The sequence below is a fragment of the Calidris pugnax genome, unplaced genomic scaffold (assembly GCF_001431845.1).
Source record: "Calidris pugnax isolate Ruff unplaced genomic scaffold, ASM143184v1 scaffold10, whole genome shotgun sequence".
NCBI classification, from domain to species: domain Eukaryota; kingdom Metazoa; phylum Chordata; class Aves; order Charadriiformes; family Scolopacidae; genus Calidris; species Calidris pugnax.
In genome coordinates, this window is record NW_015090795.1 from 3,263,911 (window position 1) to 3,288,266 (window position 24,356).

The 24,356-nt window shown below is 51.6% G+C and overlaps 1 protein-coding gene across 1 annotated transcript in view; it reads right to left on the bottom strand.

Annotated features, from left to right (window-relative positions):
* Window positions 1–24,350, bottom strand: part of TRIM9 (tripartite motif containing 9) — a 115,778-nt gene extending 91,428 nt beyond the window's left edge. Inside the window, exon 1 of the mRNA XM_014936807.1 lies at window positions 23,534–24,350. Coding sequence (XP_014792293.1) covers window positions 23,534–24,349 — 816 coding nt within the window. The 5' untranslated portion in view covers window position 24,350. The remainder of the gene's footprint in view (window positions 1–23,533) is intronic.
* Between the last annotated feature and the right edge of the window lie 6 nt (window positions 24,351–24,356).

Genomic DNA, 24,356 nt, shown 5'->3' on the forward strand with positions numbered 1-24,356 from the left:
GAGAAGAGACCGACCCCCATCTCTCTACACCCTCCTTTCAGGGAGTTGGAGAGAGCAAGAAGGTCTCCCCTCAGCCTCCTCTTCTCCAGGCTGAATAACCCCAGCTCCCTCAGCCTCTCCTCATAAGACTTGTAACCTCGGAATAGGCACCAAACCCCTCTCTCTTTGCTTCCATGACATATTTTTAAGGGAACATGAGTTTTTTGTTCCTGTTTTTTTCCTAAATGTTGCTCTTGGCCAGCGCTTTAAAGCTTGTGTTTAACGGTGAGCGCCCGATGAGCACAAAAGTGAAACGTGAACTCTCCCGAGATGCTCCGTGTATCGAGGATGCCCAGAGCCAGCAGTGAAACACACCTTGGGGACCTGAGCCTTCCCATTCCTTTAACACACAAGGTACCACCGCTCAGGAGCCACTTCGCCATCCCAGCTGAGCCCCCGTGCAGCAGGACACCTCTCCTGGGGACACGGAGAGAGAGGGGGACGGCCAAACATCTGACCTACCCAGCCCGTCTGCTCAGCTGGGGCAGAACTGATGCTGGCAGTTGCTGGCGGGCACGACTTCACTAGCAACAGAACATCACCAAATTATTACTGATTTTATGCTGTTTTTAATAAGATTGCTGGTATCACAACAGGAGGTGGGGAGAAATGAAATTGAAGGACATGGACCTGCTGGAGCGGGGCCAGAGGAGGCCACGGAGATGCTGGGAGGGATGGATGCTCTTCAGCCTGGAGAAAAAAAGGCACCAGGGAGACCTTAAAGCCCCTTCCAGTCCCTCAAGGGGCTCCAGGAAAGATGGGGAGGGACTCTGGATCAGGGAGGGGATCCATGGGACGAGGGATAATGGCTTCAAACTGAAAAAGGGGAGATTGAGATGAGATCTCAGGAGGAAATTGTTGACTATGAGGGTGGTGAAAGCCTGGCCCAGGTTGGCCAGAGAAGCTGTGGCTGCCCCATCCCTGGAGGGGTTCAAGGCCAGGCTGGATGGGGCTTGGAGCAACCTGGTCTGGTGGGAGGTGTCCCTGCCCAGGGCAGGGGGCTGGAACTGGATTATCTTTAAGGTCCCTTCCAACCTGAACCATTCTATGATTCTATGAAATCAAGATGTGTGTGGGTCAACTGGCTTTTCTGCTTCTTCCCTTCTCACTCCAACAGGATGGGAAAATGCTCTCTGGAGACATCTCTTTGGATGTTTGCTTTCAGCCATGAGCCTCTCGCACTCTCCAACCAGCCCAGGTGAGAGACAAGGAGCTCTGGGCAGCACAGGAGTGTTTCTTGTGCCTGGGAAGCTGCAGGGATTGTAGGTTTGGCATCTTCTCATGTCTCTTTAAAGAAGCAGAGGCCAGAGGGACTTGCCCCAGGTTGAACTCTACAAGAGAATCTGTCTCCTTCAGTTATTGCTGCTGCTTCTGGGCAGAAGGCCGGACTTGAGCTCTCTGAGGTCCCTTCTCATCTCAAGTTTTCTACGATTAAAGCTTTATTACTAAAAAAAAGAGCTTTTGCCTGCCATGAACATCCCTGTCTGAGCAGAGATGCTCCCACCTCGTTGCCTACTGGGGTTTCAGTGTGAGGGCAAAGCAGCCCCAGGCTCTTCAGCAGAGCAAGGCCACTTGGGCTTCATGTAGTCCTACCTCTACACACGGGATTTGTCCAAAAGCCATTCCTCCTTCCCCTCTGGGCAGAGGGAAGGCTCTGCAGGCATTCACTGAGCTCCTGCTCCTTTAAACCAAAGCCTGTTGCTGCTGCCATGCACCGGGGAGGGCTCCTTCTGCTCTCCAAGGAGAAAACTAAGGGCAGGTGCAACTGAGACCATAGGGCAGGTCCAAGGAGCAGGATTTCATATCTCCTTTGAAGCACCACTTTAGAAATACTTCCCATCACCATGGATACTGGAGCACTGGGAAGGGAACACTCACCACAGCAGCAGCAGAGATGCTCGGGTGGCTGCTGCCAGGAAAGCACTTGGAGCAGAGCGAGGAAGCTCAGATCTCACCTCAAGAGGAGGAAAACCACAGTAAATCCAGCTTTTCTCCTCTGTTAACTCCTTCCTCCAGGCACTGGAGGTTGAGCCCCCACATCTGGATCCAAGCTTCCCAAGTTGGAAAGGGTTGGATTTGGGATTACTCCCAAAATGGGATAGGAACCAGACTGCATTTGGCACTGCAGATACCCAAAGAGCGAGTCTGGATTGCAGAGACTTCTCAACATGGAGGGAACAGGACTTACGGGGAAGGACAGAGCTGGGAAAGCACCTCATTCCCAGACTAAGAAAACCCCAAAGTCCTACTTCAGACAGGGAGCAGACGGTGGCATTTCTCCAGTAAGCTCAGGACATGCTCCAGTGGCTGCAGCACTTTGCTCCAGAATCCATTAAATCAAGCCCTTGGGACACACAATGCTTTTTTCACCCAGGCACGAGCATCACCCTGAGGTCCCCAGGCCTCCCTGGTGGAGGGGACACACAGAGGACACCAGTAGAGCAGCTCTGTGGGTGTCCCATGTGCTCAGGAGCACCAAAAGGGGACTGAGAGGCAGAAGACCCAGACCTCTGGTCTCCTCGCTTGCTGGGCAATAATCCTGTTTGGAAGCAGGGCAACAGGGCACAACGCAAGGGAGGAAGCAAGAATCATAGAATCATGGAATGATTTGGGTTGGAAGATCATCCAGTTCCAACCCCCAGCCCTGGGCAGGGACACCTCCCACCACACCAGGTTGCTCCAAGCCTCATCCAGCCTGGCCTTGAACACTTCAAGGGCATCCACAACTTCTCTGGGCAGAAGAAGCAGCCGGTGGAAGTGGTTTAAGACCAGGTCCTCCAGGAAGGAGCCTACCAAAGCCAGCAAGGTGCCCAGAGCAAAGGCACAGGACAGGAAGGTGTAAATTCAGAGATTTAAAGTGCAGAGATTTAAAACCTCCAAGGATTTCAACCTCCATCTCTCCTAACGCAATCCAGGAACGAGCTCTTAGGAAACCCCATTCCCTCCAGCTCAGAAGACGCGTTTGAAGTGGCCTCTTGAGATCCCACACTAAGATTTTTCAAGGAAAATAAACCCCAGAGTGACAAAAGCACTTGAAGGCAGCAGGAGGCCAAGAAGGGTGCAGGCAGGGAAGGGTGAGAGTCGTTACGGAGAACGCCAACCAAAGGTACTGGATGGATTATGAGAAGATTGTAGACCCATTAATAAAAAAGGAGGAAGAATAAATCAGTAATTCTGGAAGAGCCGAGATAATGACTGCCTTTAAAAAAATTATTCTTTCATAAGAAAGGACGTACGGCTAATTAGGAAGTAATGAAGAAGTTGTCAGTGTATCTACAGAGAGCGAGGAGGTGAAGGGGGCTCCATACCCAGATCCGACGGATATCGGGATCACTGGGGCTGACAATACATCTTGGTGGCACGGGGAAGGCAGTTAATGGCCTCACTGAATCATTCATGATTATTTATGAAGAAGTGAAGAATCCAGGAAGTACCAAGGGATGGGAGGGGGGAATAATTCAGATTTACTTCAGTAATAGGTTTTTTTTTTGTACAGGAAAGAAAGAAGTGCTCTCAAGACCTTAAAGAAAAACCAGCCTAAGGAGAAAAGGAGCCACAAACACCTCTAGAAGTCTCCAGATAATAATGTTCTGTCTCAGCATGGGGAAGATCACCTGGATGTTGGACTCTTCCATCCCCCATAACAAAGGCATCACCAGCAAGGCCAGGGCTCACTCCGTGGGAAGCCCAAACCTTGCCAACCTGGACTTGGAGGTCCCCAAGAACCTTGGCTTCTGCAAGGACTTCAGATGCGTGGTTGGAATCTGAGCACAGGCAGGTGGATGGAAAGCCAAGCTGGGCCACCACAGGCCACATCAGTCACAAGCAACAAAATCACGTCATGTGAAGGAGGAATATCTCTGGACCAGCAAATGAGGGTTTGCCAACACCACTAGAGTATCTAAGATACCTTCCTGGCCATAAACATGTATAAGAAATAGATGTGAGCTCCAGTCAGGAAGAACATCAGAAGATTCACAAAGCAACCAACTCCAACCAGTGTGAAACAAAAAAGGATGCTTGGGAAACAGCAAAATGGAAAAAAAGCCCCCAAACCCTGAGGTGTGCAAGAGATGTCTGTGCCTTGGCAGCATGGATCCAGCTCTCCTCTGCAAGGACCTCTCAACTGCACTGAGAAGGGGCAATGACCACCAATGAAACTAGGAGAGATGGAGCACAGCAGAAGACAGGAGCAGGGGACACTGGGGAGGGCAGGAGATATAAGACAAGAGCAAGAGAGGGAGCCAAGCCTCAGGGAGGACTAGCAAACGTCCTGCATCTTAGTCCAAAGTCCTGCACAAGCCCATGGTGCATGTGCTCACCATGGGCAGTTTCCTTCAGCTGATGGTGGAAAAATCCCTACTTTGTGGGAGAGGAGCTTCCAGGAGGCCAGGGAAGTAAAGTGGGAGATGCAGAAGGACCTGAGAAGATCAAGCAGCTTGTGGGGGGTGACACAGAAGTGACGGTGACCTCTCCTTGGGATGTGACAGCCAAAGGAGGCCACAAGATCCAAGGAGAAGGGCCAATTCCAAGCTGGCATCCCAGTCAGGGGGGTGCGGTGTGGAAGACACTATGACATCTCCAAACTGAGTCCCTCGGGGTCACTGGGCAGGGGGCAACATCTCCCAGCTGAGAGCTGAGGTCCATTTCTGTGAACCCCAAGGTGAATGAGCAGAGAAGACATGGGATGTGCATGTCCTAATGTGCTCCTCCTAATTAACAACCATCGTAACACAAGAAGCCCATCACCGTGGTCTCTGACTTGCTGCTGCTGCTACCTACAGGAATGGGACAATCCAATGGGAACATGTCATTTTTAACTCGAGAGCTATCAAGGAGAAGGAAAATACTGGCCAAACTCTCTTAATTTAAATATGTGAGCAGGGAAGGGGGGGAGATGAGAGGTTTAGTTGACAGAAGGCACATCAAATGGTCGTCTGAAGCTGTAAGCCATGTGAAGAGCCGTGTACAAGATTAGCAGGCGGTATCTCAAATCTCAGACAAGTATTTATCTTTACACACAAAAGCCCTTTTATACCGCCAAAGTACAAGCACGGCTGGAAGTGATAAATTTGATCTCTTCTACAGAAAAAACCTTTTTTTCCCCCCCTTTTTTTTAAAGAGTCTCCGGAGACCTTGTGCAATCTGTGTTGGAGAGGCAGTCGGAGACCCCCCTCTCTCATTTTGCAAAGTCAGCAAAAGCCCTGCTCTTCCCACTTGGGCAAAGGGTTTGTTTTAAGTCTCTGCATCAACTTAGAGGGAACAGAAGTCTCTCACAACACGGTCACCGATGGTTTGAAACTCTTGGGGAGACAGGTACTTTAGAAATATTTATAAGCTCAGCTTCAAACCCAGCCCTGAGCCGGCCAGCTCGCAGCAGTGCTCCACAGCATCTCAGGAGCTCTGTTATTCCAGTCTCCAGTGACACCAGCAAACATTAAAGAGAATGGGAGAAGATCTCCCGGGTGTGGAAGGCAAACACACCACCATGTGCCAGCAGGGGCTGGAAAGCAGCTTGTTAAAATGCTCTTTGTTCTCCCCGCTGCCGGGCTGCGTGGATGAGCAGCAGCAGAAGGGAATCTCAGCTGAGTTTCAATCCTCCCGCTACTTAGTTCTGGGCTGGTGCAGCAAGGACCTCATGGGAGAGCAAAGAGAACCTGCTCAGGAGAAGGAGCATCCCAGCAGCAGCCTCTACACGTAGCCCGACAGCGTTCAAAGATGCTCTGACGGGTATTGGTTTAATTTTTGGTGTCTATTTTTGTCAGTTAGGTTGACGGTTGGACAAGATGATCTTTAAGGTCCCTTCCAACCTAGAAGATTCTGTGATTCTGTAATTAGGAATGTTAATATGGTGGAGAAGAGAAGGGTGCAGGGACTCCCAAGGCTGCCTGAGCTGGGGGTGTCCACCCCACGGAGCTGGATGAACACCAGACCTACTCTAGTGGGATCAGCCCAGTGAGCTCATTAGCCCTGACTCTTAATTAGCTCCTATACAGTCTGCTTGGGTGTCCCTGCCGTGACCCATTGGTTTCACAACCCATATGCACAGGATGAGCCTGGGTTTGTCCCCTGGCTGCCCTGAGCTCTTCGGGCTGGCTGTGCCACCCAGGTTGGGGCAGAAGCTGTTGGGGCAGCACCGGAGCTCCCCGTCCCCTCCAGCACCACCAGCTTCAGAGCTCTGGGGCTGTGACGAGGCTGCGGCTGCTGCTAATGATAACTTGGAAGGAATAAAGGCTCCTGTCCTGGTTCGAGTGACACAGGACTAATTTTTCTCCTAATGCTTGGGAAAATACACTTGTAGAAGACACTAGTGGCTGAACTGGTGAAAATATTGACTTTATCCCCAGCTCTGGAGTGCGGGTTTTCCAAGCTCCCCAGGTTTGGGGATGAGGAGGAGCGAGACCTGGGCACTTGACCCAAGCTGCCAACAGGGTTAGTTGATACCATGAACGGCACATTCCAGAGAAATTCCAGGGTTTGCTGAGGAGATCTCTCTCTCTCTCTCTCTCTCTCTCTCTCTCTCTCTCTCTCTCTCTCTCTGTCCCTCGATGGTTGGGATCCTGAGAACTCCTTGCCCCGGTGCCGGAGCCCTGAGCCCTCACAGGGTCCCACACTGGCTGTTGGGATGGGCTGGGGATAGTCCTGGGGTAGTTTATATTGGTATTGGAATCAATATTGATTCTTTAGTGTTATTAATGTTAATTATTTAGTCTTATCCTATTAAATCTGTTTATATTTCAACCATCAGGTTTCCTTGCTTTTCCCAATTTCCCTTCCCGAGCGGGGAGGGGTCACAGGGTGAGAGAATAATTCTCTAAATGACAATAAATTGTCATTTATTGTCAAATTGTTTCTCAATCCACAACAACTCTGAACACCAGGGCTTCTAATACAACTCTAAAATGTGAAATTTGGACTTTTTTCAATGGCGCATCACAAGGCAGGGGGGTAAACCACAGAAGCGCCTGTTCCTCTGGGTTGCAGCTTTGATCCTTAAGGATTTTGCCTTATTTTAATGCATTTCTATTTAAACTTAAAACCAGTTTTGAACAGGGAAGGCAAAACCAGCTCGTTCAGCAAAGCTTGCCCAGGCCTGTCCTTCCTCCCAAGGCTCCCAGCATCGCAGATAGGGCCACCATGGAAAGCCACCAGGTAGGCACCTGTGTGACAAGCCCTTAAGAGAAGGACTGTATTTCGTGCTGCCAGGTGTAACAGCCCCAAAATAAAATCCCAGTTTTGCCAGGCAAATAAATCAGGGCAGTTTTGAGGGCTCACTGAAGCTTGAACAGGTAAAGCCCTGCTGAGGGGCACACGAGCGGGTCCTCCTACGTCCCTGCTTTGGGGACATCAGCACAGCCATGGTGTTCCCCACACAGATCCCATCTCTGAGGACACAGGAGGTCCCCACTGGCTGATCAAGGCCACTGGGAACTAGCCACCCATGGTGGGCTATGCCAAGCTGGGGACCAACCACTTCTCAGAGGAACAAGAGATCCTTGTCCCCCTCTGCCAGCCACGTTCCCGTCCCACCACCTCCACATCCCTTGTCCGGGGTCAGGGATGTTACTGCTATTTAATTACAGGCTTTATTATCTGCCACTCCGAACGCAAACATTAAAAATAACCATCTACCTACCAACTCTGTCTCAGAATAAATACCGACGCTGTGCAGCCGCTGAGGCTACCTGCTTTTAAATATCCTGCTTGTTGAAATATACCTGCTTTGAAAAAATTCTCCGTAACGAAGGGGTAGATCGATGTCTTTATGCATGTGCCAAATCGTGAACATGCAGTAAGTTGTTGCAGAAACTCTGACATAAATTACCTCCTAATTGCGTATACATTTTCGGAGGCAAATTCCCCCAACCTTGTGCTGAAGGAGTAAATGACTTCTGAGTTTTCATGGTTCATCCTGATGGTGGGGACCACCCTGTACTAATGAAGGAAGCAGAATCTGGCCCTTTAACGACACCCTCGCCACGCACTTGTGATATTACTTATTTGTGATTTTATATTACTCATTTGTGATATTATTTATTTGTGATGTCGCCTGGCTCCTTCCAACTCGAACAGCAAATCAACTGGGAGACCTCAAACCAAGCAAACTGGCTATTTAAGCAAAATGACTGCAATATCATAAATATTGATTTTGTAAACATTTTGCCGGGGTTAAAAGCTTTTCACAGGGAGGGTCATTAGGCACATAACTCTGCTCCAGGCCCCTGGTAAGCACATTTATTAATAGTCATATATTACAGAGGAGTCTCAGGCAGCCTCAATCAGCTCCCCTGGACTCGATGCTGCGGCACAACGCTCTCACCAGGTGATGACGTTGGTCCTGGAAGCTTCATTACATTTAATTTAAATCAAGTGTGTTTTGGGGCAGGTGTAAGTTAGAGTGGCTGTTTTCTCAGGTTGGGGAACCCTGCCGTGATGTAAACTCTTCTGGGATGACTTAACACCTGGCGGCTGCATAAATACAAACTCTACTTGGATGTTTTTGTTCTAAATGACACTCATTTTCCTGTTTATGACATACAAGGTGATGAAACACACATTCACTAAAAGGGAACCGTTCCATGAAGACAGCTCTGAATAAATCACACTGCCTGGTGTCCTTCAAACAGCCTCGGTGATCTCTGTGGGACACCACCAGTCCCCATGCCAGGTGAGGAACACCTCCAGTATCTCACCCTTCCAATCCCAGTCCCCTGGTTAAATATGACCTCAGCTAGCCCAATTCATGATAGACCCTCAAGTTGCCCTTGCACACTGGGGGATACTGAAGCCCTCAGATGTGTTCTGCTGACACCCAGCCTTTATGGGGAGGATGCAGATCACACACCAAGTGCCAATGAGGTGCCATGTCTGGGGCTGGGCAACCATAGAAAACTTCCAGTTTTGCAAGATCTAACAATGTAGGTCAATCGTTGGGTTTCTGTCAACTCTTATCACACAGAATGGAGATGGGACAAATCACTGTGGTCAATGGCAATCGATGGCACAATCTTTTAGGCTATCTAGTTCTGCACATTTTGCTTTTCCAGCCCTATCTGGCATCAATCTGCTCAACTGTCATAAAATGGTTCAGGTTGCAAGGGACCTTAAAGCCCATCCAGTCCCACCCCCTGCCCTGGGCAGGGACACCTCCCACCAGACCAGGTTGCTCCAAGCCCCATCCAGCCTGGCCTTGAACCCCTCCAGGGATGGGGCAGCCACAGCTTCTCTGGCCAACCTGGGCCAGGCTCTCACCACCCTCACAGTCAACAATTTCCTCCTTGTATCTAGTCCAAATCTTCCCTCTTTTAGTTTCAAACAACCCTTGTCCTATCACAACAGGCCCTGCTAAAAGGTCTGTCCCTCCCTCCCAGATGTCTCTGGGGCCAGTGTCTGGTTTGTAAAACCCAAGGCTCTTGGGTCATGACGTGACTCATGCCAAGTGTAATAATTTACAGCTTTACTGAAGGCAGATCGGTGGCATATGGCAGGAAGGGCTTTTATCCTACCACACGCTGCCTGCTGCAGTTGTGACATGAATTATTCCCCCAAATTCCTCTTTGATGCATCACGAGACCAACTGAGATGCCAAATGCTGAGTGCGTGCGCTCCCGCAGAAAGACGAGCTGTGCTAATTGCCGCAAACGACCTTGTGCGGTGTCATCCTCCTGCCACTGCCTCTGCCGAGCCCCAAATCATCCCTGGAACTGAAACAGCCCCAGAAAAGCCTCCCACTTAGAAGAAACATCACATAACGGCAGGAGGTATTCCCCCGGGTCATGCTCCTGTTGGAAGTGGGCTGCGTATTCCTTTTGTCCCTGGAGGAGTCACACACCACAGTTGGCCTTGTTTTGGACATCTTGCTCATCTCACAGAATCACAGCATCTTAGTGGTTGGAAGGGACCTCTGAGATCATCGAGTCCAACCACAAAAAAAAAAAAAAAAAAAAAAACCACACCAAAACCCCCCACCAACTAAACCCCACACTCAACACCTCGCCATAAACCAATAACCTTGGGCACTAGAGCACGCCCTGAAGAGCCATGTCTATACGTTTCTTAAATACCTCCAGGGATGGTGACTCCACCACCTCCCTGGGCAGGCTGTTCCAGTGCCTGACCACCCTCTCAGTAAAGTAGTTCTTTCTAATATCTAATCTAAATCTCCCCTGCCCCAACTTTAGACCATTTCCTCTGGTCTTGTCGTTCGTTCTTTGGGAGAAGAGGCCAACACCTGCCTCTCTACACCCTCCTTTCAGGGAGTTGTAGAGGGCAATGAGGTCTCCCCTCAGCCTCCTCTTCTCCAAACTAATCATGCCCAGTTCCCTCAGCCTCTCCTCGTATGACTTGTTCTCCAGACCCCTCACCAGCTTGGTGGCTCTCCTCTGGACACGCTCCAGCACTTCAATGTCTTTCCTGTAGTGAGGGGCTCAAAACTGAACACAGTAAAGCATCTCATGTAAAGCATCTTCAGAGCATAGTCTTGGACAACCTAAGGACACTTTGGTTGATGAATCGATGTTGATTTGCTCCAGCTGAGATTTAGGGCAGGGGCCTGGGGTGAAGAGCACCTTCTCACAGATCTGGTCTCCCCGCTTCCAGTGCTTTTGAGATCCTGAGCACAGCCAGACTTCTCTTCCCAATGTTTTCCACTCTCAGGTGAAGTCTGACCGTGAAGCTACTGGCTACAAACCCCTGGAACTCAAACCTGCGAGGCAGGAGCTAAAAGGCAGCTAAAGCTTAGAGATCCACCAGCTTTGGTGGTTTTCCCTGTGATGGGATGTACTCGGGCAAGTCTGGGGACACCACCGAGAAGACGTGGCTTGCTTGTTCCTCCTCCTGCTGCACTGTTTCTATGCGCTGAGAACTGCGCTATAATTGAAAAAAAAAATATCATTTCCCTGAGCAGAAACGGTGCTGTTTCAAAACAAAATCTACCTGTGTTGGTCCTCACAGCAACCTGGAGCCAGCTGACTCGCTTGAATCATAAAATGGCTCCAGTTGAACCACAAAAAGGGTTCAAATGAGGTTTCAGTCCCATCAGGTAGAGCTCCTTATGCTCCCTCTGCAAGGCAGGGAAGGAGAAAGCAGCTGAGACCGGAGGGTGGGATTCTGCCTCCTTTCCCTTCCCTCCTCTCACCTTCCTCCCCCGCAACAGATGCATTCCTCCAGGCTCCACGCAAGGATGAGACACCCTGGCAGCAGAGCAGCGTGGTGGCCTTCATCTGGCACCTACCTCCCGCTCACAGCTCAGCAGGGGATTGCACATCAGGCCATCAGCCACATCTGGCACATCTGGCAAAAGCAAACACCTGGGGTAGGGCAACACGAGCCAGAAACCTGCTGCCAACAGGCAGCTTGGCAGGGTCTGCCCAGCGGAGATGTGCCAGCCAGAACGGGAGGAAGGACCCTCCTCGGAGATGATCCTTCACCATCTGACAACCCAACGCCGCGGTAGGAAATCCATAGAGAGCCCAACCATCGCCCAGGTCACAGATGGATCATCTGCTTCGTAGCTCCAGAAGCACAGCACGATACACACAGTCGATACGATCCAATAACCCCGATCTGGGCTGTCATCTGCCATCAGCAGAGCAGAGGAGAAGGAGCAACGCTCGGTTCCTCTCCATCCTGCCAAGCAGCCAGGCAGCAAAATTTAAAATGACACAAAACCCCCCACTCTTTGTGGGTACAGGATTTTTTTTTTTCTATATTTCTTTTTTTTTTTTTTTAGCCAATAACAGATTTTAAGTGCTGTGCTCTGGGGGAGGTGGGAAATAATCTCCTAGGTGAGAAACTGTGTCTACGCACTTGCTCTGATTCACTGAGCTGGGGGCTGATGGCAGCACAGACCGAAGCAAACGCCCCTTCAGGTCCTCATTTCCAGGGAATTCGACGTCAACATGGAAGAAGTGTTGCTGGGGGGATGGATATAGGATAAACTCGGCCACGTCGGAGCTGCAGAGCTGAGCTGGTTTTTATGCAACAGCATGACTTGAACCACTGCTGCTCCTCCTGGAAAGGACCCTCATCAAGAGCTGGGTGGAGATTAAAAGTGGCACAAGAAAGAGGCAGTTGACTGAACTACCCCTCTGCTCCACTCTGGTGGGACCCCACTGGGAGCACTGTGTCCAGTTTTGGAGACTCCAACAGCAGAAGGACATGGAGCTGCTGGAGTGGGGCCAGAGGAGGCCCCGGAGATGCTGGCAGGGCTGGAGCCCCTCTGCTGGGAGGACAGGCTGAGAGAGTTGGGGGGGTTCAGCCTGGAGAAGAGAAGGCTCCAGGGAGACCTTAGAGCCCCTTCCGGTCCCTCAGAGGGCTCCAGGAGAGGTGGGGAGGGACTCTGGATCAGGGCGGCGAGCCATAGGATGAGGCGGAAGGGTTTGACACTGAAAGAGGGGAGATGGAGATGAGATGTGGGGAAGAACTTCTTTGGTGTGAGGGGGGTGAGAGCCTGGCCCAGGTTGCCCAGAGAAGCTGTGGCTGCCCCATCCCTGGAGGGGTTCAAGGCCAGGCTGGATGGGGCTTGGAGCAACCTGGGCTGGTGGGAGGTGTCCCTGCCCAGGGCAGGGGGGTGGGACTGAATGGTCTTTAATGTTCCTTCCAACCCAAACCATTTCATGATTCTATGAACTACAAAGGAACACCAATAAAATATACGTTGGGACAGTCAGAGAGGCATTTTGGCTACTTCCTCAGAGAGGAGGATTAAGACTTTCCCGGCTTCGCAATGAAAGTCAAGGCTTCTTTTACACTTCTGTCTTGTACCCTGCCAAAGAAAGAGCGCTGTGTTCCCAGGAAACGGTGGCATCTGTCACCGAGCCAAGGGACAATGCCAGCTCCCAGCCAGCATGCAGTTAATCTGATGCCGTTTGCACATCAAGGGCTCTCCCCAGTTTACCATTCAGACGCCCCAACTCAAGCAACCATTTAAGTCATGCCCTTAAATCTCTGTGACTTCCATTGAGGACTGAACACGTATGGAAGTGTTTTCCCAGGGAGGGAGGCTGATGCTCTCATTATGTCCGTGACAGGATCAGGATTTCACCCAGCCCTGACAGCGACGGTGCCCTCTGCGTGGTTGGAAGTTTTGGGTACATCTCCACGTGAAGCAGAAGGTGCTTGGTTATGAATTTACATTAAACCACAATTAGGTTGCGGGGCTGCAGGAAAGGAGCTGTGCTAAAAATCATAGAATCATAGAATGGTTTGGGTGGGAAGGGACCTTAAAGATCATCCAGTGCCACCCCCTGCCCTGGGCAGGGACACCTCCCACCAGACCAGGTTGCTCCAAGCCCCCTCCAACCTGGTCTTGAACCCCTCCAGGGATGGGGCAGCCACAGCTTCTCTGGCCAACCTGGGCCAGAGTCTCACTGTTTTAATAATAAAGAATTTCTTCCTCATATCTCAGCTCAATCTCCCCTCGTTCAGTGTCAAACCCTTCCCCCTCATCCTATGGCTCCCCTCCCTGATCCAGAGGCCCTCCCCATCTCTCCTGGAGCCCCTTGAGGGAGTGGAAGGGGCTCCAAGGTCTCCCCGGAGCCTTCTCTTCTCCAGGCTGAACCCCCCCAACTCTCTCAGCCTGTCCTCCCAGCAGAGGGGCTCCAACCCTCCCAGCATCTCCTCTGGACCCACTCCAACAGGTCCATGTCCTTCCTGTGCTGATTCCATTTCTAAGACACAGCTTTGGACAAGCTGGAGCAGCCAGAGGCAGGGGAGAGAGCAGACAGCGGTGGCCAAGGAATCATTTGCCCAGGAGCATAAGGCAAATCCTTGGCAGGGAAAATCAACTTCCAGTCACAGACACGACCCCACCTCTTCTTTTTCCAGCATTTTCAGGGAATTGCTGTTGCAGTTCCCTTCCTCGCTGCACTATAAACGGCCGGAGCTGCACTTGCCAGCATCTTCCCACTCCTCCTCCTCCCCAGCTCCGGGCTGAATCTGCCGGTGCTTTGGGTAACAGAGCCCAGCCCTGCCAGGAAGAGGAGCAAGCATTTCAAAGCTTGGCACAACATCCCCCACCACCACCTCTTCTCCCAGCTTCTCATACTCCAGTGGACAGATCGTGGCATAAAGTGAAGAGAAAACTCGTTTGGAAGGGGATGCTTTCCTAAAGGAGCAAGGGAATGGCGGCTCTGACTCCATAAGGTACATCTGTGTCTTTAAATCAATAAATATGCCTTGTAAGAAATGATCCATTTCAAAGCTTGGCACAACATCCCCCACCACCACCTCTTCTCCCAGCTTCTCATACTCCAGTGGACAGATCGTGGCATAAAGTGAAGAGAAAACTCGTTTGGAAGGGGATGCTTTCCTAACGACTCCCTGGAGACAACCCCACAGCTCTGAGGATGCTTCTACAAACAGAAAGGTCCTTCCCAAGGTGAAACCCCACCGACACGGCAAAGTCCCCAGCTGGCAAAGGGACGGAGACCCTGGGCAGCCTGCAACCCAGCAGTTCCCTCCATTGCTTCCAGCTGATGCCTGCAAAGGTCAAGAGGTAAAGAAAAGGCATGAGAAAAATGGTGAAATTAAAAGAATCAGGGAATGAATACCTCTGGAATCAAGGGGCATCGTTCATCTGGGAGGACAGAGGGATTTTGTGAGAGAAGCCCCCAGGAGCTGCAGGTGGAAGGCAGCTGCAGTGCCCCAGCGAAGGCTTGAACAACTGATGCTACGGCTGCATTATGCACCCCCGAGCTGGAAGCACAATCATTAATTCACACACGCTAAATAATCCACCCGCAGGGCACCGCCACAAGAAAAGGGAACTGACAGCCCAGATCCAGAAGGGCCAGCCGGTGAAAAGGGGAAAAAAAAATAATAAATTGAATTAAATGCAAGGGTCTGACCCCAAAAAAAGAAAATAAAGGGATCACTAGTTGAAAGAGGTGCCACCAGGGCTCATGCAAATAATTTAATTGGTATTTGCTCCTCTCCAAGCTGAAAGAAGCAGGGATGGGCTCTTGGCATGAGGCATTCCAAGGTGCCAACACGATTTTCCACTCAAAAGGCTGGGTGCCGCTGCCTCCGTGGGGCTGGGCTCATCCACACCAGCCGTGGGTCTGACCTCCCACTGATGGGCACCAGCAACCACAGCTCTAGCCCACAGTGCTCCCGGCAACAAGCACGGCCTTATTGCTACCCAGTGCCCACCCTTTTCTTAAATCCATCAATTAATATAAGGGTAGTAAAGGGGAAGGGGTAATTAACGCTGATGGGAAACCCCTCAATTGTCAGATCCCTTCCAGAGCGATTTCTGCTGATTGTGTGACGGAACGGAGTGTGCACCAATTAAAACCCCTGGATTTCTGTAACGTGGGGAATTTAATGGCTAATCAAATGCAAAAAACATAACCCAAAACCTAGTCCGTGCTGCAACAACTACCACGCTGTAGCTTGGTACCATCCCTCACAGCCCAGGACCTCTCTGTTCTTGCCTGTTGCTGGCTCAGGAAAATTTCAAAACTAATTTGGTCTTATTCTTTCCAGCCAGAAATTCTGCTTTTAGCAGAACGCTGAGCTTTCTCCAGCCAGCTCCAGGTCAGGCTGTCCCCAAAAGCCACGTCCCATTCTGAAGGTAAAATGCGAGTTGGTTCAGGCCAACAACATTTTCCTTTAAAGAGGAAAATTGAATCCTTTGATGCACTGTGCTCAGCTCCAGTCTGTTTGATGCTATAAAGTGACACATCTCCTTTCTGCATTTACACGAGTTGGTTCAAGCCAACAAAATTTTCCTTTGAAGAGGAAAATTGAATAACTGAATCCTTTTGACGTGCTGTGCTCAGCTCCAGTCTGTTTGGTGTTATAAAGTGACACATCTCCTTTCTGCATTTATCAGCAAAGCACCCCTGGTATGGGGGAGAGCTGGGCAAGGTTTTTTTTTATATATATATATGTGTGTGTGTGTGACAAAGCGTCCCTGGTATGGGGGAGAGCTGGGCAAGGGGTTTTTTTATATATATATATATATATGTGTGTGTGTGTATATATCTGTCTCCTTGTATTGAAAGTTTAATATTTTTCCTTTTTATGACTGCCTGGTAGGACCCTCATCCATAAGTCACCGTACTTAAACTGGTCCCAGGGCACCAGTTTGCCAAACCATCCCAGTCACACCAGCTTTTTAATGGTCCATGAGAATTTGAGAAACTTCCATCCAGAGCCCCTTGGTACCATCGCTTTCCTCCTCCCGGCAACGAGGCTTCTGTCACACCAGCCTTTGCTGGTCCTTCCAGGACACTACCTGAGGCTGGGGTCACCAGAGATTTGTACCATGAGCTCCCTTTGGCTTATGTGCTTGCTCGAAATAGATATTTATCCAATTCATCCCAGTAGGACTATCTGATCCCACAGGGAATGGAGCTGGCTTATTTATAAGCCAATTTAAGAGGTAAAACACATACTGCAGCCACCCGGAGCCAACAAAGCAGGGAACAGAGGTGACAGAAGAGCAGGTTGGAGAGCTGGGGAGTTGTAATGTTTCAATTGTGGGTTTGTTTTTTTTTAATTATTCTTTCATAGAGTTGGGAAGAGCACATGCAATTCGAAAGCACTGCCATCGAAATGAATATGTAGGTGAATCATTCAAGTTAATCATGAAGGGATGAAGAAAATTCCTTCAAACTTTAGGAAAGAGAATGAAAATACCTCCAAATGTTACGTGTTAGGTCTCTAGAAAGTTCACTGCAAGAGCCCTTAATAGGATTTTATGGTCATACGTGAAAAGGTTCTACCAAGTGACACCAAATAAAGCTTTCCCTCTAAAAACCTGAACTTTTGGGTGCTGGATTATTTAGAAAAGTGGGAATAAGCAACGCAGAACAGCCCCATAAGCCTCCTGAGAATGTGTTCCTGACAGGGATGCACCCTGCCCTGCTGCCAGCTCCCCGAGAGCATCTTGTAAAACCTGGTAAATAAACAATAATGCCTTTTTCTCAGCTTCAGGTCATTTACTTAACACCAGGTGCAGTGTTTGCTCTGCTTGTTAATTCTCCTGGGGTTTTTTTTTTTGGTGTGGAGGTGTGGTGACAGGAGAATCTCTGGATGACACACTGAGAGCTGCTGAAATTTCCACGAAAGAGAGACAAAAATTAGTCCATGGGCTGATTTTTCACCCATCTCAGTTGAGGTGCTCCTGACCACAGTAAATACAGCAAGAAATATCAAGCCAGTGCTTTGTATCATTCATAAAGCAGCCAAGAGAAGAGAAAAAAATCAGATACAACTGCGTGGGGAGAATGGAAAAGGTCTGATATTTACAGAGGAACCTTCTGGATGAAGACAGATCCCACCAGACACGCATCTGCACATGGAGATGCTAAAAAGCCCTTGGAGAGCATGAGCCCCGACGGTGCAACAGAGCATCGCCCCAGCAGGTCGGTGTCTTTTTGGGATTCCCGCTGGAACTGAGGAAGTTGCAGTGATTTCCACGTGCTCTGAGATGGCCCTGGGCCCGTTTCCATCTGTAAATAACTATGAGAACATCCCCTGGCATCAAGAGCCCCACGGGCTCCAAGAACGCCTCGCAGAACTCGCTGTACCGCGTTGCCTGCCATTGACATGATGCTCACGGCTGCTCCTCGTTGCATTAACTGCAGAGGAAAAGAGCCACCTGACAGAAAGCTGTTTCCTAAATAAATTAATACAAGAAACCAGCGTCACCTCCGGATCCTGGGCAGCCACGGTGTGAACTCACTGACCTTTGTGACACTTTTTGGCTTTTTTTTTTTCCCAACTTCAAAGCATCTTGGCTCATTTACCACTGTTGGGATTTGACCACAGAAACATGGAGCAGTCGGGAAGGCTGTTTGGTGTTGCCAGAGAAGGCCAGGAGGGACCCCTGCAGAAGGCAGAGGAGATGGAGCCAGCGTGGTGGGATTGAGGCTTGGGAAAGTGCACCAGGAAAAGATGAAGGGTTCTCAGGGCTGCTGTTTTAGCAGCAAATATTTCACTTTGCAAAGGCAAACAGATCTTTGTTCCACAGCAGCTCCCGGGATACCTCCCGCCAGCTCTGTGGGCTCCAGGAATTCCCTTGAGTCACTGTCCCTTGAGAAAGAGACTCCCCACAAAAGATTCTCTGGCAGTTAATGGAGAGGCTCAGCCAAGGAAGATAATAATAATAATAATAATAATAATAATAATAATAATAATGTCAGTTTGTCCCTTTCCTGGCTCTGATGCCACTGTCCCCCGGGGAGAAACCAAGAAGTGCTGGTGGTGTTTTCCACCCCTTACTTCACCCCAGATGTGCAAACCAACCAGAACAAAGTCATGCCCAGCGTCCGTAGGATTTGTGATTCTTAAAAGAAAAGCTCTCCTGGCATCCCTCATCCCATCTGTGCTGGTGACAGCCTCCCTGAGCTGAGGTTTAGAGAGTACCTCCGCTAATTAGCCTCTGACTGCTAACAATCATTACAGCTGATTCAACAGAGCGTGCAGCATCAGTTCACGGGGTTGGGCTCTGCTGCAGTCTGCAGGGGTTTGCAATCCAAGGATGCTTTGTGTCTCCAGCCTGGGCAATCCCATCCCAGGCAGTGAAATTCCACGTAAAAGTATAACCCAAAGCACTATTTATCTTCCACCAAAGTAAAGATCTGTCTATTCATGGAATAGAATCATGGAATGGTTTGGGTTGGAAGGGACCTTAAAGACTACCCAGTTCCAGCCCCCTGCCCTGGGCAGGGACACCTCCCACCAGACCAGGTTGCTCCAAGCCCCCTCCAACCTGGCCTTGAACCCCTCCAGGGATGGGGCAGCCACAGCTTCTCTGGCCAACCTGGGCCAGGCTCTCACCACCCTCACACCAAGGAAGTTCTTCCCCAGATCTCATCTCCATCTCCCCTCTTTCAGTTTAAAACCCTTCCCCCTCGTCCCATGACTCGCCTCCCTGATCCAGAGTCCCTCCCCATCTCTCCTGGAGCCCCTTGAGGGACTGGAAGGGGCTCCAAGGTCTCCCTGGAGCCTTCTCTTCTCCAGGCTGAACCTCCCCAACTCTCTCAGCCTGTCCTCCCAGCAGAGGGGCTCCAGCCCTCCCAGCATCTCTGGGGCCTCCTCTGGACCTACTCCAACTGAGGTCTCCAGAGCTGGACCCAGTACTCCACGTGGGGTCTCCCCAGAGCAGAATAGAGGTGGAGAATCACCTCCCTTGACCTGCTGGCCACGCTTCTTTTGATAGAGCTCAGGAACCTCAGAGGTTGCCTAACCTGCTCCCCTTTCAGCATGGAGGCAGACAATGGTCCCACCCCAGAGGCTTGGTGTAAGGCAAAAGGAACGAGAAAGAGATGCTACCAGAGAAAAGAGCCTCACGAGCCCTTTGTAAAGGAAACCCACAATCCCAACCCAAAGCAAGAGGGAAACTTCTTGCTTGACTGCCAAAAAAACAGAGAGCAGAACCTCGCTTCACCATTCACCGTGTGCTCCCCTTTCAGCATGGAGGCAGACAATGGTCCCACCAGAGCACCAGAGCAGAACCTCGCTTCACCATTCACCGTGGGACCACGGAGCTCTTCAGCTTCTTTCTGTGCACGGGAAATCCAGGTCCACGTTTGCTGCAGTGGGGATACTGATCTCGAGGACAAAAGCATCCTCTGGCAGGCAGGACCCATGCTAGGGAGAGCGTCCAGCCATGGGGTGAGAAGCACCAGGAACTCTGCAGAGGACATCCTGATATCGCCAGGGAGAGTGTCCAGCCATGGGGTGAGAAGTACCAGGAACTCTGCAGAGGACATCCTGATATAACAGAATCACAGAATCTTCTAGGTTGGAAGGGACCTTAAAGATCATCTTGTCCAACCGTCAACCTCACTGACAAAAATAGACACCCACACAACAAACAAGGAGCATCACCATCACTAAACCATACCTCCCAGCACTACATCAACCTGGCTTTTGAACACCTCCAGGGATGGTGCCTCAACCACCTCCCTGGGCAGCCCAGTCCAATGGCTGATGACCCTTTCAGTGAAAAAAATTTTTCCTAATATCCAGCCTGAACCTCCCCTGGTGCAACTTGAGGCCATTTCCTCTCGTCCTGTCACCTGTGACAGCACCAGGCAACAGCGCTCGACATCCTCCATCCTCCCCTACATCCATATCTCTCCATTGCCTGACCCAGAAAGCTTTCAAACCTGCTTAGAAGCTCCTACCACAAACCATTTGCTTCTGGGAGACCTTTCCAACATGCACTGGCAAAGGTAAAGTGTTTTTAAGGCTGAGCTCGTTCAACTGACGGATGGGATTTCAGGGCTGGGGACTGGACTATGTGAGCCTGGAGGTCCCTTCTGGTCTGTGTGTCTAGGGATACATGTATATATCTGTATACTATCTATATATGAAAAGCCATTAGGCAGCTGCTGAGCCTGCACTCACCACACACTTCCCAGCAAAAGCGAGAGGGACTCGAATGCGCAAAGAATAAATGATTCAGCTCCATCTTGTGTTCCTGCTTTTGCCACGCCAAGCGGCACTCGGGCTTGTCAGGATAAAATCCAGACAGCTGCAATACACGCACAAAACTGGGACAATTTAGATTAAAAAGCCATTTCCCTCTACGTTTCTCTGAATATTTTACCCCCTCTCCCAACAGCTGGGAAACAGGAAAAGAGAGGATTTCCCATTATCTGTGTCCGGCTTAGAAAACCCCTGGATCCCTGACTGATGTTTGATTGTGCCTCAGCACAGATTATTTTGAAAACCATCATCTGTGAAGAAGCACACAATCAGGAGGAAAGGGAAAACGGGGTGGTGGGGGCGAGGGGGGGGACACAGCTTCTGAAGAGGTTTGTAAAAAGCCCTCGGGTCTCCTTTCCAAAGCCAAACACGCTGCACTTAACAGCGATTGCCCCTGGGCCTGGCAATCACCTACTGAGGCGTGAACGCCGCTTTCCAGAACCACATGGATGAGCTCCAGGCACTCGGGGGGTCTCCGCAGACCGTGGTGAGAATCACAGCCTCCCCCGGTCAGAAATTAAGAGCACGGATGCATCCCAAAGAATATTTTGCAGTGTTGTGATCGGGGAAGAGAAGTCAAGACCTGATGACCCCTACGAGCTGCAGGAACTCGGTACCACCACTCATGGCGGCGAGGAGACGAAGCAAAAAGGGAAGCAAATCACCCTTTTGGCGAGTTTTTCTTGCTGCCAGAGGGCTGTCCCTGTCCTTTCCTACGAGCTGTAGGAACTCGGTACCATCACTCATGGCAGCGAGAAGACGAAGCAAAAAGGGACAGTCCCCCTTTTGGTGAGTTTTTCTTGCTGCCAGAGGGCTGTCCCTTCAAATCATCAAATAATAATGACAGGCAGGCACTTTTGCAGGAGGTTCCCCGCTCAGATCCGCAGGTGGTTTGGTTCCTAACGCCCAGTCCCAGGCAGGATAAAGCTGGGAATGTCAATAGCCTCTCCCTTTGATTTCATTACGTGACATCTCAGGGAGCGATTCTGAATCATTCCTTCAATTATACTGTACGGCTACATTTGACTCAACAGACTCTTTTCCCTCCCCTAACAAACAAACATCAGGAAATAGCAGTAAATCCCCGCAGAAACACACAGGCTCGCTCAAGGCAGGGGTGACCTCACGTTCTGGTTTCCAGAAAATCAGAGAGAAATTGCAAACCATCATTTCAAATAACGCCCCAGCTCCATGTCTGTTAGTTACATCAGCAAAATGCTGCATCGCTAAAGATCTACCCCATGGAAAGGTATTTTGAAAGAAACATTAAGCATTCAAGGAGGAATAAGCCCTTCTAATCAAGAACACAAGGACTGAACTATCTGAGTTATTCCATCGACATTGTCCAAAAGCCAAAACCTTACAAAAAGGCCTAGTACCCATTAGATTTGTCTTGTTCTGGAGAACACCACCAAGAGAACCCAAGAACATCACCAAGAACACCCAACTCCACTCCTGCTCTTCTGCGGCAGCACAGACCCAACGGGTTCATCCTCCACCAAGAGTTGGTCCACGTGGACCAGACTCTGAAGACCAGCCACTTACTGGGTTTCATAAGAGGCAAGAGGAGTGAGATGCTGGGAGCATCTGATGGCTCACCCCACCACTTTTCCAGCTCTGCAGCACCAACACGCCGGTGAAGAAGAGCCCCCAGACTCCTGGCAGCAGGTCAGCAGCTACCTGGTGCCATGGTGCACCCCAGCAGCCCCACACCAGTTGGGAGCAGTGTAAGGACAAGGCCGTGGGGCACCAAAATTGGGCTTCACCTTTGTAAGAGCACAGGAAACTCACGGACAAGGTGTTCCTGCTCCCAGTAAAAGAAGGTCAGGCCAAGCCCTTTCCAGCAGCAACGGGCACCGCCATACCCACCCTTTCCTCCCACGCCACAACATAAATGGGTTACCCTCTTCTCCCAGCCCCCTCCAGGAGCGTCATGACAAGCGATGGCGTGTCCCCGCATGCACCCACCGACCCCACACAGGGCACAGAGCCACAGCCCAGCACTCTGCATCCTCCACGGGGCCACCACGCAGCTGCCAAAGCATGACAGGGACCTTCCTGGGAAGTGAGCTGGCCAAGTCCCTTCTGGCAGTGGGGGTCACGCACCTCCCAATCTCCTCCTCGCAGGTCCCCCGTCCCCCCCACCTTCTCCTGCCAGCACCGATTTGCTGGAGGGGAGGGACAATTATTTCAATGTTCATCCAAGAAGTGATGCCCACCCCCTTGTGCCCTGTCCGCCCGCGTCCCAGTCACTTCTGCCCCAGTTCCCTCGGCGAGTGGGTCACTGGTGCAAGGAGGGAGGAAGGGGATGGATGGAGCTGAGCCGAAGCTGATGACAGCTGTGTCCCTGCCTCAAGTGCAGGGACCTTCTCCTCCGGCGAGGACGTGTGTGGGAGTGAGTACGCTCCAGAGGAGCTGATCAGTATTCAGTGAAAGGCTCTGCTACCGCTCTGCCATCCCTCCTCCTCCTCCCAGTGTGACTCGGTGTGCAGAAGGAGGAGGAGGAAGCAGCCCTCCCTCAGCAGCACCCCAGGGCACCCTGCTGCCATGTCCCCATCCTCCCCCATGGCAGATTTCATGCCCCCCTCCTCACAAAAGCATCGCTCCCCATGGCTTTTCCAGCTCCGCGGTGCAGGTGTCCCCACTCCACCACCCCCAGACCCTGCCAGCTCCTTCAGCAGGCGAAAGCATCACTCCCCATAGCTTCTCCAGCTCCGTGGCGCAGGTGTCCCCGCTCCACCCCCGGGCCATCACCCCCAGACCCTGCCAGCTCCTTCAGCAGAGCCTCAGCTCGTGGTGACCAGCCATCACGATTTGGGGACCCTCGGGGAGCATCACCCGCCCAACATCAGCCTCTGTGTTCCCCGGGGAGAGGGCAACTTCCTTCCCAGGCAGGGCTACAAAACCACGGGGGCGGGCGGTGATGCTCCCGATGGATGGTGGACCACGCAGGACAAGGTGTGCTGGACTCCGTGGCCACATCCGGACCGCGGGGGCTCGGCTGGGGCCGCCCGGTGGAGGCCATGGCCAGAGCCAAGGGGCTCACCTTGTGGAGCTTCCACATGGCGCCCAGGGCCTTGACTTCATGGCTGGAGTGTTTGCCCTCCTCCAGGCACTGGTAGCAGACGGGGCTCTTGCACTGCACGCAGTACATGCTGTGGTTCTCCAGCTCGTGGTCGGTGCAGGTGGAGATCTTGCGGGGGCTGAGGCGGCGGCTGACGCGGCCCTGGGCCGGTGGCACCAGGCGGTGCTTGGCCAGGGGTCCCCGGGGCGGGTGGCAGCGCAGGCGACAAGGGTCGCAGTAGAAGACGTCGCACTGCTCGCACATGACGGCCGCCTCCTTGGGCGCCTTCTCGCAGAGCTGGCAGCGCAGGGCGGCCGCCCGGCCCTGTTGGTAGCGGTCGATGACGCCTTCCAGCAGGCGGTTGCGGGGGAAACCCCGCAGCCCGCGCTCGTCCAGCACCAGGCTGCGGTGGCACTGCGGGCAGGTGAGACAGGCGTTGCGGGGAGGCGGCGGCGGGGCCAAAGCGGCGGGGGGCGGCGGGGCGGCCGGCGGGAAGACGCGGACGCCGTTGGGGGATTTCTGGCAAGGGGTGGTGGGGGCGCTGGCGAAGCCGCCGTAGGAGCCGTAGCCGCTGTCCGCCTCGCTGTACAGGCTCATCTTATCCAGGTCCAGGTAGTCATAGTCGGAGACGGCCGAGCCCGAAGCCCGGCGGCTCTGCGGCGACTCCGACTCCGGCGTCTGCACCAAGATGTTGCGGGCGCACGCCTGGCAGAGGTTGTGGGAGCACGGCAGGATGATGGGCTCCCGGTAGAAGGAGCCGCACACCGGGCATTTCAGCTCCTCTTCCATCTCTTCCATAAGGAGG